General features: G+C 42.0%; 1 protein-coding gene across 1 annotated transcript in view; it reads left to right on the top strand.

The window, feature by feature from the left end:
• The window catches only part of LOC128650188 (methanethiol oxidase), a 72,443-nt gene that overhangs the window by 41,626 nt on the left and 15,920 nt on the right, over positions 1–14,897 (top strand). The window contains exons 10-11 of the mRNA XM_053703936.1: positions 8,330–8,422; positions 8,534–8,652. Coding sequence (XP_053559911.1) covers positions 8,330–8,422; positions 8,534–8,652 — 212 coding nt within the window. The remainder of the gene's footprint in view (positions 1–8,329; positions 8,423–8,533; positions 8,653–14,897) is intronic.

Raw genomic sequence — 14,897 nt, 5'->3', positions numbered from 1 at the left:
GATCTGAAGGGTATCCCATCGCTGTCATGGGGAGGAGGATCGTTTTTTTGTAAGTTGTATAGGTTCTGATAGTATGATCTAAGTACCTCGGCTATGGATGGACTATCTGAGCAAGGTTGATTGTGATGATTGAATATGGAATGGATGTGGGATTTGGCTTGTCTCCTCTTTAAAGCCCTAGCTAGGAGTTTTCCGGGTTTGTCTCCGGACTCATAGTACTTCTGTTGTAGTTTTAATGCAAGTATTTGGTGTTCTCTAGCATGTATATCCTGAATGTCTTTCCTGGCCTGCATAAGTTCTTGTGTAACCAGGGGATCTGAAGGAGTCAGTTTATGCCTGGGCTCTAATTCCCTAATTTGTTTGAGGAGAGTCGTGTATCTAAGTCTAGTCGGTTTGGAGTGATAAGCTTTCTGCTGAATTAGCTCCCCTCTGAGCATGCATTTGTGCGCCTCCCAGACAACGTGGTCCGGGACCTCTCCATTTTCGTTATTGTGGAAGTATTCCGTCAATTTTGTCTCAATTTGGGTTTTGATCAGTTGGTTGTTCATCATAAAGTCATCAAATCTCCAGACAAATGGTCTGTCTGGTATTGAAGGCCATTGTATTTTACAGACGACTGGGGCATGGTCTGACCAAGTCATGGGAAGTATCTGGGTGTCTATAACCCCTGCTAAGGTCAACTGGTCCGTGAAGATGTAGTCAATTCTGGAGTATGCTTCATGTGGGTGGGAGTAAAAGGTATAGTCACGCCTAGTGGGGTAAAGCACACGCCAGGTGTCATGAACCGCCAACTCCTCCAATCTGGCATTACACTGTCGGAGGGTTTTTTTGGTGACTGAGGTTGACATTTTAGAAGTGTCCAATATAGGGTTAAGTGGAACATTAAAGTCTCCTCCTAATATCAGAGCTCCTTTACGGAGTTCAAGGACTTTGTTAGTGAGAGTGGTCATAAATTTGTTCTGGTGCTGATTCGGAAAGTAGGCATTAACTAGTGTAACCAGTCTATTAAATAGCGTGCCTGTTACAATCAGGTAACGGCCTTCTGGGTCCCTTTCTATGTGTATAAGAGAGAATGGGGAGGAGTGCTTTATCAGAATGCCTACTCCATTTTTCTTTGAAGGCCCAGAGGCGAAAAAGGAGGTTGGGAATTTAGGGTTAAACCATTTAGGTTCTTTACTTCTGCAGAAATGAGTTTCCTGCAAAAATATAATATCGCAGCGGGCGCGAATGCTATCCCGAATTAAATGCGACCTTTTTTCTGGGATGTTTAAGCCCTTGGTGTTTAGTGTCATAAAAGTCAAAATGTGTGAACCATTTGAAGGCATGATGGAGTAAGAGGAGGGGAAATAAAAAAATAAAAAAAAAAATAAAATAAAATAAAGGGGGAGGAGGGAAGGAGTTTTGAAGGGGGAAGGAGTAAAGGGGTTGGAAAGGAGAAGAGGAGAGAAAAGAAGTAGTTTAGTTTAGGAAATAGCTTTTGGATAATTTATCCAGAGAAGAAAGGGAGATTAGAATAAATGAGAGTCGGACAGCTCTCCACCAGGAGTGGCCGGCCGGAAATCAGAGTTAAAGTAAGCGAAAGAGAAAAAGTGTAAGGATTAAGGGATCTGTATCCCTGCACCCGATGCAGGCTTTTCTCCTCTCTTTTTTTTTTAAAAAAGAGAAGAAAAGTGATGTAGATAAAGGATGAAAGGAAGAGTTGTATGAACCCGCCCGTAGGGGGTCTTTAAGGGAGGCCAGGGGTGTCAAAGGGTGATATGGTACATAGTGAAAGATTAACATATAGTACATAACAGGTATCCATTTGAAAAAATAACACTTAAATAAATGAAACCCTTCTCGTAAATGCTCCTAATGGGTAACTTGCAGCTCAACGCACCATTTTTTGTATAGGTTTTTGCATCAGGGCCGTCAATAGCATTATACATTAACCTCTGTGTAATGGGACAGAAAGGTACATAATAAGGAGATAAAACAGTTTCAGTTATACCATGGTGCCGGTTTTAGACCACATGGCACAACGGGAATATCAGTGAGAGTATAACACATGTAACAATTTGAACAGATATAAACTAATAGAACAATATACAATTCTAACATAGGTGGGTGGTAAGGTAGATCACTATAACATAGATAGAAGCATTATCATATCCTAAAATATTACCCATGCCTGACTATAGTTATTAGCTTATAGTACAACACACCATTATCGTATAGGTATACGCGTTAGTACTGACATGTCCGCGGTGCAGTCTGCTCCAGGTAGCCATCTGTGGCTCCCCGCGACAAGATACGTAATGATAAGGAGAAAACAATTTCGTGCATATCATGGTTCATACACATATTACCTAATCGCACTGGCATAGTAATGAGTCACCCTAAATAATTATTGGTTGATGGATAACTATACAACCTTAGTATATACTTGCGGCAAAGACCCCCGATATGACGGGAGAGCAGACACCTCCACTACAAGGTTTCCCCAGTATGGTTGTCTATTGATATTTACTTGCAGCACAACGCACCATTATTGTATAGGTGTATGCGTCAGGGCTGGCAAGACCATAGAACACAGAGTTTTATGCTGCAGGGCACTTAGGCACTTAGATAAAGGGAAAAAATAGCTTCACATAAAATGAGGTTCAAACCTAAAATAAGGAACAATGTGATCATAACAATTAGAACATAACATAGATAACAATCTAGGAAGTTAGTAGCAAAGTACCATTTTGATTACTACCTGTTAGTGCAATCGTCCGTAAGAGTCCATGTTAATGATGGGGAGCCTTCCAGGTACCCTGGACATAGCACTAATCTAAAGGCCGGGCAGAAGATAACATCAACTCAAAGGCTCCAGTCTAGAGTCCCAATGGACCCCTCTTTTGGAGGAGACGGAAGGGGGGATCTAATCATTCTGGTCCCTTCTAGCAGAAGAATCCCCTGCAGGGGTAGGTATGTTGATGTCCAAGATGTTACAGAAATCCTGTAGGTCTGCTTGAGTTCTGTATATAGCTTGTTTCCCATTTCGGGTAGCGATAAGGCAGACAGGGAAACCCCATTTATATTGAATTCTGTGTGCTTGAAGTGCGCTGGTTACAAACTTTAAATCTCTCCTTTTCTGTAATGTTATTTGACTTAAGTCAGAGAATATTTGGATGGGGATGCCAGCATGTGTGAAGTCCTTGATAGATCGTGCTTTCTGGGATACCTCTTCCTTATCTTTGTAGCACAAAAATTTCACAATTATATCCCTTGGATTAGCTTTAGGGGACGGTTTGGGTCTAAGGGCACGATGAGCTCTTTCTATCTGAATGTCTGGGGAGCCTGGAGTGCCTTTTATAGTCCGAAACAAGTCCTGCAAATAGCCCTCTAATGCCGAGTTGTTGATAGATTCTGGGGCTCCTCTTATCCGAAGGTTGTTGCGTCTTCCTCTATTGTCCAGGTCTTCAACCCTGGACAACAGGAATTGGATGTCTCCTTCTTGTTCAATAGCCCTTTGAGTGTTAGATGTCATCTGTGCCTGCATATTTTCCTGCTTTCCCTCCAAGACACCAACTTGTTGGCTAATTCGATGAAAGTCTTTTTTTAAATCCCCAAAGAGGGATCTCATTTCAGATAGCACTATATTAATGTCAGCTTTGGTGGAGTGTACACTGAGGTCCTCTACAGGTGATGATTCCTGTGGACGTGTATCTGATGTCGCACTATCAGCAGCTGTCAAGGGAGGGACAGCGAGTGGGTTTTCAGTTCCCGTTGCGTCAGAGCCAGAGGCGGCCATTTTGAGATAGTTGGTCAGATTAGTACTTTTAAGTCCTTTTTCCCCTTTAGTGTTTTTCCTGAGAGACATTTTAAGCTGTGGGTATATATGTTTACTCCTCTCTGTAATATATTTAATACAGTGAAGATTAAATCTGCAGAGGTAGTACTCCTGTGGGGCAGAGCAGGGGGTAGAATGTTGTAACCTGGTAGGGATGGGTGCAGAGGAGGTTCGTGAGTATAAACTATAGTGAGTGGGCTTGTAGTGTCAGCAGAGTCAAACAAATATAGACAGAGAAAGACCCCTTAGTGCCAGAGACAGTGCTATTGCCCCCTGTGTTATGAGTGAGATCGGGACAAGCGGGCTTGTATGGTCTAGGCCTTTCAAAAGTAAGTGGTATGTCTTTGGGGGTGACACACAGGGAAGATTGATTCGTGATCAGAAAAGAAAAAGGGAGTGTCCTCCCCTTTGTGGATTACACCTTTTGCCAAGATGTGAACTGCGGGGTCAGGGTAATAAGTTCTTGTGTCATGCACCGGTCATAAGTTTTCTCCCTGTATAAAACAACACCTTTATTTCCTTCACACTATGGTTGTGCAAAGCTGCCTCTGTCCCCTGTAGCGACAGGGTTTAAAGTATTATGGTGTGGGTTTATCGAGCTGTCTCATTAGGGTATATATCGCTGCTCTGTCGGCTTGGATTCTATCTCCTCCTATTATATTGAGGTGTTATAATAGAGGATTAAACAAGCGGGTGGCCTGGAGCACTCTTCCTCCCATGTGTATCCTGTACTACGGAGTTGTGACCGGCTCTCCCACGTGGCTCTGGCCCCTGTTTAGTCTCAGTTAACTTAAGGTATCTGATCAGGAATATCTCGGGGTATTATCTATGCTCTCTGCAACCCCATCATGTTAGTGCAGGCTTACCTCCATTTGTGGGTTCTGTGGCTGTTGCGGCACGTTTTCAAAGGTCCGGTGTCAGGCGGAGGTTAAGGAGCTCAGCCGGTGCCGTTGCAGAGGAATGAGCGGGTCTTGTCCGGTTTCCGATTCAGCTTATGCGGCCAATCTTCTAAACATACCGGTCCCAAAGTGAGCAAGAGGGACTCCGGTGGTTGATGTCAGATCCTTACTGCGGTTCAGGCTGGAGCGCAGGGAGCCGCAGTGCTGTTTTAGGCCGCAGACAGGTCGTGATCAGTAGCAGCGCAGTGTAAGCTTCCGAGGATCCGCTTGTGAGGTCAGTTCTGTGCGGGGTATGTTCGTGAGGTATGGCCCCTGTTTTAAAGTTGGATTAGTACATTACTTCCCAAGATAGTGGGTCTGCATCAGGCGCAGGGCATGAGAGCCAAGAACTAAGCAGCCATGTCCCTGCGTGGCCAGGCTCCGCCCCCCATAATGGTTAATTTTATAGCAGCTTCTTGCTAGTAAGGGAAAATATACACAGGTGGAAGCGTAAACTGGCCCATATAAATCTTACAAAAACCATATCATCTTAAAATAGAAATGGCACCTGATATCAAGCAATAAACAAAACATTTTAATATAAATAGTCTTAGCAGACAAATGCAGCAGCCTCCTATTTAACACTGTCTATATAAATATGAACATTCAACAGGATTATATATATTAACAGAGACAAAGTTTAGTTTAGGACTCCTCATTAAGAAATAACTAAATAATAAGTTATAACTAGTTCTCAGCCTAGTATTGTCACAAAAAGACACACCAGACTGTCAATTCCTCACTACTGCAGATTTGACCAACCTTGAGAAAAAAGGTCCGCAATCCATATTAAATAGAGTAAATAACTGGGGAGCTGTAATTGCGTCCACACAATAAGCCTACACCTATGTTTGGATCAGATCTGCCTGAGAAGGGATATAAAAATATTGCATCTCCGCCCGCAGATTCTCATGGGAAAATCCCTGGGAAGGATGCAATGTCAGAGACTGCATTGTTCTGCCTTTGAGCCCCATAATCTCTCTGCAACTTGAGAAGGGAAGGATAGGTGTCCACTATAAGTGTTCTACTGAACACGAGAGGCTCCAACTACATCACCGATCTCTTCCATGTAAATAATGAACCTAGAGCAGATGGATCCAAACTCTCCCACCTCTGTACACATTCTCAATGCTGTTTTTTTTTACCTTCATAGCCCATACACAATTTGGGCTCTCTAGCGTAGCCCAGGCTCTCCCATCTCTCTGCATATTTTTAGTATTGGCCTCTCTAGAGACTGTGTATAATCTGGGCTCTCTGTTGTAGAATTTTCCTTGACAGAGCCTGAGAAATACCTTACAGCAATACCAGCTAAATGTCTTCTGTATAAACTCTGGGTTCTGATTACCATCTTTATTAGCACAGGCTTGCAAGCTTTCACCAAAGCTGGTATCAAGCAGTATGTGTAGCTTATTAAAGTGTTACTCCAATATTACTCAAAATGTCTCTCCAAGTTCTTGAATGTTGAGTGCCATTCAATTCTCAAATAAATAGAGTACACCTTGGTTACTATGCTGTGACAGAGAGGAGCTTTGCTGCCGCGGGGGGTAGATTTAGAGGAGCAAGCCTCAGGTTTAGCTCCAGAATATCGTAGCTGACATATAGTAATATGGCTTCAAACTGTGCAGTAATACTTATTGACTTGATATCTGTAAGGCTTCACCACAGATGACACAGGATAACTCAGATATTTAATATCTGGAGCAGCTCACAATATTGCAGCCATACTGGAACGCCGTTTGGAAGTTCCCACCAGGTTGCATCATTTGAAGACCATGCTTTAAATATTTATTGGACGCTATCCCAACATAACAAATGTATTAGTAGCTATAGATATATGGTGTTATTTATACTGAATCATTCCTACATCCTAGTTACTAATCTTCTCAGACATAGTATTAATTATAATTATTAAGCATATCCAGAAAGCAATTATGTCTAGTAAAGACTTTCTCATTTACAATGGAGATGTGTTGAATTAAGCCTAAGGGGTCAATTTATTAAATGCGGTCGACATTTAACATTGCACCAACATTTCTTGTGAAATGCTTGTGCAATGCCGCCCCCTGCACATTCAAGGCCAATCAGCCGCTAGCAGGGGGTGTCAATCATCACATTGCAGTCCACCACCTTAAAGGTGGCGGAGAAGTTAAGGAGCAGTGCTCTTACGCTTAAGCGGTCTTGCTTCTTAACTTCTGTTTCCGGCAAGCAGGAAACTTTGCATGGAGAAAGCAGCATCCTCTGCTTGAAAAATTAAAGGAATAGTCTAGTAAAAAATAAACTTTTATGATTCAGATAGAGCATGCAATTTTAAGCAACTTTCTAATTTACTCCTATCATCAATTTTTCTTTGTTCGCTTGCTATCTTTATTTGAATCTAAAGCTTAGGAGCCGGCCCATTTTTGGTTCAGCACCTGGGTAGCGCTTGCTGATTGGTGGCTACATTTAGACACCAATCAGAAAGCTCTACCCAGTTTCTGAACCAAAAATGGTCCAGCTCCTATGCTTACATTTTTGCTTTTTCAAATAAAGATAACAAGAGAATGAAGAAAAATTGATAATAGAAATAAGTTAGAAAGTTGCTTAAAATTGCATGCTCTATCTCAGTGTTTCCCAAACCCAGTCCTCGGGACCCTTACTCAGGCCAGATATTCATTATATCTTAAAGGGACACTGAACCCAAATTTTTTATTTTGTGATTCATATAGAGCATGCAATTTTAAGCAACTTTCTAATTTACTCCTATTATCAAATTTTCTTCGTTCTCTTGCTATCTTTATTTGAAAAAGAAGGCATCTAAGCTAAGGAGCCAGCCAATTGTTGGTTCAGAACCCTGGAGAGCACTTGTTTATTGGTGCTGTCCAATCAGCAAGGACAACCCAGGTTGTTCACCAAAAATGGGCTGGCATCTAAACTTACATTCTTGCTTTTCAAATAAAGATACAAAGAGAATGAAGAACATTTGAGAGTAGGAGTAAAAAAGAAAATTGCTTAAAATTGCATGCTCTATCTGAATCACAAAAGAAAATATTTGCGTTCAGTGTCCCTTTAACTAGAGCACAGGTGAAGTAATCATCTGATGGGTGAGCTGATTATGTCACCTGTGCTCTAGTTAAGATATAATGAATATCTGGCCTGAGTAAGGGTCCTGAGGACTGGGTGTAGGAAACACTGCTCTATCTGAATTATAAAGTTTAATTTTGACTAGACTATTCCTTTTAGAAAAAAATGTTAATGCTTCTGGACCTAGAATGTTTTCAACATTAAACTAACTAAATATGTTTCTTCTGTTATCACTAAATTGTGTATAAGTCTTTAGTATTTTGGATGTATCAATATAGTGTAGTACCAGGTATTGTGGTACCTAATCATTGTATAGCAGTGTTTGTGGATTTTATGAAGACTAATAAAAAGTAAATTCCCCATGTACTTGCTAATAGACTAAAATGTTTGGGAATCGGTTTATCCCATCTCTCATTATCTCTTCCCTTGTTCCTATCCCAGCTCACATGTTTTAACTCTATAAATTCTCACTAATACATCAAGTTGATGCTACGGACGTGTTCTTTGTTTTCAGATCTTTCTCTCTGGCAGCATTGTAAAAGGTGGTAAAGTCATTGTTAAGGAGGACAAGGAGCTGAAAATGCAACCTGAACCACTAGTAGTGAAGGTAAACCTCAAATATTACAAAGTCTCCCCAGCTCATCCAGCTGCCATAAATATTACCTCTATTATACTCCACCATCTCTGCATTTTTTTAACCATGGTTTGTGCTTATCAGGGGAAGAAGATTAATGGTGGCCCTCAGATGATTCAGCTCAGTCTGGATGGGAGGAGACTTTATGTGACAACCTCACTGTACAGTGTCTGGGACAAGCAGTTTTATCCTGATATGGTCAAGTAAGGATTTCCTATTGTGTGTGTATTTGTATGTACTGTATATATATGTTTGTGTGTATTTGTATGTACTGTATATATATGTTTGTGTGTGTATTTGTATGTACTGTATATATATGTTTGTGTGTGTATTTGTATGTACTGTATATATATATGTTTGTGTGTGTATTTGTATGTACTGTATATATATGTGTTTGTGTGTTTATTTGTATGTACTGTATATATATATATATATATATGTTTATGTGTGTATTTGTATGTACTGTATATATATATATATATGTTTGTGTGTGTATTTGTATGTACTGTATATATATGTTTGTGTGTGTATTTGTATGTTCTGTATATATATGTTTGTGTGTGTATTTGTATGTACTGTATATATATGTGTTTGTGTGTTTATTTGTATGTACTGTGTGTGTGTGTATATATATATATATATATATATATATATATATATATATATATATATATATATATAACATAATTTATGCTTACCTGATAAATTCCTTTCTCCTGTAGTGTAGTCAGTCCACGGGTCATCCATTACTTATGGGATATTAACTCCTCCCCAACAGGAAGTGCAAGAGGATCACCCAAGCAGAGCTGCTATATAGCTCCTCCCCTCTACGTCACACCCAGTCATTCGACCGAGAACCAAACGAGAAAGGAGAAACTATAGGGTGCAGTGGTGACTGGAGTATAATTTAAAATTTAGACCTGCCATAAAAAACAGGGTGGGCCGTGGACTGACTACACTACAGGAGAAAGGAATTTATCAGGTAAGCATAAATTATGTTTTCTCCTGTTAAGTGTAGTCAGTCCACGGGTCATCCATTACTTATGGGATACCAATACCAAAGCTAAAGTACACGGATGACGGGAGGGACAGGCAGGATCTTTATACGGAAGGAACCACTGCCTGAAGAACCTTTCTCCCAAAAACAGCCTCCGAAGAAGCAAAAGTGTCAAATTTGTAAAATTTGGAAAAAGTATGAAAAGAAGACCAAGTTGCAGCCTTGCAAATCTGTTCAACAGAGGCCTCATTCTTAAAGGCCCAAGTGGAAGCCACAGCTCTAGTAGAATGAGCTGTAATCCTTTCAGGAGGTTGCTGTCCAGCAGTCTCATAGGCTAAACGTATTATGCTACAAAGCCAAAAGGATAGAGAGGTAGCAGATGCTTTTTGACCTCTCCTCTGTCCAGAATAAACGACAAACAGGGAAGAAGTTTGGCGAAAATCTTTAGTTGCCTGTAAATAAAATTTCAGGGCACGGACTACGTCCAGATTGTGCAGAAGTCTTTCCTTCTTTGAAGAAGGGTTAGGGCACAATGATGGAACAACAATCTCTTGATTGATATTCTTGTTAGTGACTACCTTAGGTAAGAACCCAGGTTTAGTACGCAGAACTACCTTATCTGAATGAAAAATCAGATAAGGAGAATCACAATGTAAGGCTGATAACTCAGAGACTCTACGAGCCGAGGAAATAGCCATTTAAAACAGAACTTTCCAAGATAACAGCTTGATATCAATGGAATGAAGGGGTTCAAACGGAACACCCTGTAAAACGTTAAGGACTAAGTTTAAGCTCCACGGTGGAGCTACAGTCTTAAACACAGGCTTAATCCTAGCCAAAGCCTGACAAAAAGCCTGAACGTCTGGAACTTCTGACAGACGTTTGTGTAAAAGGATGGACAGAGCTGAGATCTGTCCCTTTAAAGAACTTGCAGATAAACCCTTTTCTAAACCCTCTTGTAGAAAAGACAATATCCTAGGAATCCTAACCTTACTCCATGAGTAACTCTTGGATTCACACCAGTATAAGTATTTACGCCATATCTTATGGTAAATCTTCCTGGTAACAGGTTTCCTAGCCTGTATTAAGGTATCGATTACTGACTCCGAAAATCCACGCTTTGATAAAATCAAGCGTTCAATTTCCATGCAGTCAGCTTCAGAGAAATTAGATTTTGATGTTTGAAAGGACCCTGAATTAGAAGGTCCTGTCTCAGAGGCAGAGACCAAGGTGGACAGGATGACATGTCCACTAGATCTGCATACCAGGTCCTGCGTGGCCACGCAGGCGCTATTAGAATCACCGATGCTTTCTCCTGTTTGATCCTGGCAATCAAACGAGGAAGCACCGGGAAGGGTGGAAACACATAAGCCATCCCGAAGGTCCAAGGTGCTGTCAAAGCATCTACCAGGACCGCTCCCGGGTCCCTGGACCTGGACCCGTAACAAGGAAGCTTGGCGTTCTGGCGAGACGCCATGAGATCCATATCTGGTTTGCCCCAACGTCGAAGTATTTGGGCAAAGACCTCCGGATGAAGTTCCCACTCCCCCGGATGAAAAGTCTGGCGACTTAGGAAATCCGCCTCCCAGTTCTCCACTCCTGGAATGTGGATCGCTGACAGGTGGCAAGAGTGAGACTCTGCCCAGCGAATTATCTTTGATACTTCCATCATCGCTAGGGAACTCCTTGTCCCTCCTTGATGGTTGATGTAAGCTACAGTCGTGATGTTGTCCGACTGAAACCCGATGAACCTCCGAGTTGTTAACTGAGGCCAAGCCAGAAGGGCATTGAGAACTGCTCTCAATTCCAGAATGTTTATTGGAAGGAGACTCTCCTCCTGAGTCCATGATCCCTGAGCCTTCAGGGAATTCCAGACAGCGCCCCAACCTAGTAGGCTGGCGTCTGTTGTTACAATTGTCCAGTCTGGTCTGCTGAAGGGCATCCCCCTGGACAGATGTGGCCGAGAAAGCCACCATAGAAGAGAATCTCTGGTCTCTTGATCCAGATTCAGCGTAGGGGACAAATCTGAGTAATCCCCATTCCACTGACTTAGCATGCACAATTGCAGCGGTCTGAGGTGCAGGCGTGCAAAAGGAACTATGTCCATTGCCGCTACCATTAAGCCGATTACCTCCATGCATTGAGCCACTGACGGGTGTTGAATGGAATGAAGGACACGGCAAGCATTTAGAAGCTTTGTTAACCTGTCCTCTGTCAGGTAAATTTTCATTTCTACAGAATCTATAAGAGTCCCCAAGAAGGGAACTCTTGTGAGTGGTAAGAGAGAACTCTTCTCTTCGTTCACTTTCCACCCGTGCGACCTTAGAAATGCCAGTACTAACTCTGTATGAGACTTGGCAGTTTGAAAGCTTGACGCTTGTATCAGAATGTCGTCTAGGTACGGAGCCACCGAAATTCCTCGCGGTCTTAGTACCGCCAGAAGAGAGCCCAGAACCTTTGTGAAGATTCTTGGGGCCGTAGCCAACCCGAATGGAAGAGCTACAAACTGGTAATGCCTGTCTAGGAAGGCAAACCTTAGATACCGGTAATGTTCTTTGTGAATCGGTATGTGAAGGTAAGCATCCTTTAAATCCACTGTGGTCATGTACTGACCTCTTTGGATCATGGGTAAGATTGTCCGAATAGTTTCCATTTTGAACGATGGAACTCTTAGGAATTTGTTTAGGATCTTTAAATCCAAGATTGGTCTGAAGGTTCCCTCTTTCTTGGGAACCACGAACAGATTTGAGTAAAACCCTTGTCCGTGTTCCGACCGCGGAACCGGATGGATCACTCCCATTAGTAAAAGATCTTGTACACAGCGTAGAAACGCCTCTTTCTTTATCTGGTTTGTTGACAACCTTGAAAGATGAAATCTCCCTTTTGGGGGAGAAGCTTTGAAGTCCAGAAGATATCCCTGAGATATGATCTCTAACGCCCAGGGATCCTGGACATCTCTTGCCCAAGCCTGGGCGAAGAGAGAAAGTCTGCCCCCCACTAGATCCGTTCCCGGATCGGGGGCCCTCACTTCATGCTGTCTTAGGGGCAGCAGCAGGTTTTCTGGCCTGCTTGCCCTTGTTCCAGGTCTGGTTAGGTTTCCAGCCTTGTCTGTAGCGAGCAACAGCTCCTTCCTGTTTTGGAGCAGAGGAAGTTGATGCTGCTCCTGCCTTGAAGTTACGAAAGGCACGAAAATTAGACTGTCTAGCCCTAGGTTTGGCTCTGTCTTGAGGCAGGGCATGGCCTTTACCTCCTGTAATATCAGCGATAATTTCTTTCAAACCGGGCCCGAATAAAGTCTGCCCCTTGAAAGGTATGTTAAGTAATTTTGATTTAGAAGTAACATCAGCTGACCAGGATTTTAGCCACAGTGCTCTGCGTGCCTGAATGGCGAATCCGGAATTCTTAGCCGTAAGTTTAGTTAAATGTACTACGGCATCAGAAATAAATGAATTAGCTAGCTTAAGGGTTTTAAGCTTGTGTGAAATCTCATCTAATGGCGCTGAGTCAAGGGTCTCTTCCAGAGACTCAAACCAAAATGCTGCCGCAGCCGTGACAGGCGCAATGCATGCAAGGGGTTGCAATATAAAACCTTGTTGAACAAACATTTTCTTAAGGTAACCCTCTAACTTTTTATCCATTGGATCTGAAAAAGCACAGCTATCCTCCACCGGGATAGTGGTACGCTTAGCTAAAGTAGAAACTGCTCCCTCCACCTTAGGGACCGTTTGCCATAAGTCTAGTGTGGTGGCGTCTATTGGAAACATTTTTCTGAATATAGGAGGGGGTGAGAAAGGCACACCGGGTCTATCCCACTCCTTAGTAACAATTTCAGTAAGTCTCTTAGGTATAGGAAAAACATCAGTACTCGTCGGTACCGCAAAATATTTATCCAACCTACACATTTTCTCTGGGATTGCAACTGTGTTACAATCATTCAGAGCCGCTAACACCTCCCCTAGCAATACACGGAGGTTTTCCAGCTTAAACTTAAAATTTGAAATGTCTGAATCCAATTTATTTGGATCAGATCCGTCACCCGCAGAATGAAGCTCTCCGTCCTCATTTTCTGCAAATTGTGACGCAGTATCAGACATGGCCCTAGCATTATCAGCGCACTCTGTTCTCACCCCAGAGTGATCTCGTTTACCCCTAAGTTCTGGCAATTTAGACAAAACTTCAGTCATAACATTAGCCATGTCTTGTAAAGTGATTTGTAATGGCCGCCCTGATGTACTTGGCGTTACAATATCACGCACCTCCCGAGCGGGAGATGCAGGTACTGACACGTGAGGCAAGTTAGTCGGCATAACTTCCCCCTCGTTGTCTGGTGAATGTTGTTCAACATGTACAGATTGATTTTTATTTAAAGTAGCATCAATGCAATTAGTACATAAATTTCTATTGGGCTCCACCTTGGCTTTTGAACATATTGCACAAAGAGATTCCTCTGAGTCAGACATGTCTAACAAACTAGCAATTAGACTAGCAAGCTTGGAAATACTTTTCAACTAAATTTACAAGCAATATGTAAAACGTTACTGTGCCTTTAAGAAGCACAGAAAAAAACTATGACAGTTAAATAACAATGAACCGGATTAGTTATAAAAACCAAATTTACCCAGTAAAAGCATAAATTTAGTAAAGGATTGCACTCATTAGCAATGGATGATTAATCAGAAAAAAACGTATAACAATTGAAAATATAAGCGTTTTTATCACAGTCAAAGCACAGTCTCACAGGTCTGCTGTGAGTGATTACCTCCCTCAAAACAAGTTTTGAAGACCCCTGAGCTCTGTGGAGACGTCCTGGATCATGCAAGGAGAGAAGGCAGACTTGTGACTGAATTTCTGATGCGTAGCAAAAGCGCCAAAATAGGCCCCTCCCACTCACATACAACAGTAAGGGAAGCTCAGTAAACTGCATTAATTTAAAACAAACGACAGCCATGTGGAAAATAACGCCCAAAACAATTTTTCACCAAGTACCTCAGATAATTAAACGATTTAACATGCCAGCAAACGTTTAAAATCTAACTTATGAAATGTCATTAAAAGCCTGCTGCTAGTCGTTCACACTGCAAGTTAGGCTAAAAGTTATATGCATACAGTATTTTCCCAGTGAAGTGCCATTCCCCAGAATACTGAAGTGTAAACATACATACATATCAGCCTGATACCAGTTGCTACTACTGCATTTAAGGCTGTACTTACATTATATCGGTATTGGCAGTATTTTCCCAGTCAATTCCATTCCTTAGAAAATAATATACTGCAACATACCTCTTTGCAGGTGAACCTGCCCGCTGTCCCCTGATCTGAAGTTACCTCACTCCTCAGAATGGCCGAGAACAGCAAATGGATCTTAGTTACGTCCGCTAAGATCATACAAAGAAAACTCAGGTAGATTCTTCTTCAAATTCTGCCTGAGAAGAAAACAACACACTCCGGTGC

This window comes from Bombina bombina, chromosome 1 (assembly GCF_027579735.1).
Source record: "Bombina bombina isolate aBomBom1 chromosome 1, aBomBom1.pri, whole genome shotgun sequence".
In the NCBI taxonomy this organism is placed as follows: domain Eukaryota; kingdom Metazoa; phylum Chordata; class Amphibia; order Anura; family Bombinatoridae; genus Bombina; species Bombina bombina.
Note: the sequence above shows the minus strand (reverse complement) of the source record. Positions and strands in the feature narration are given on the sequence as shown.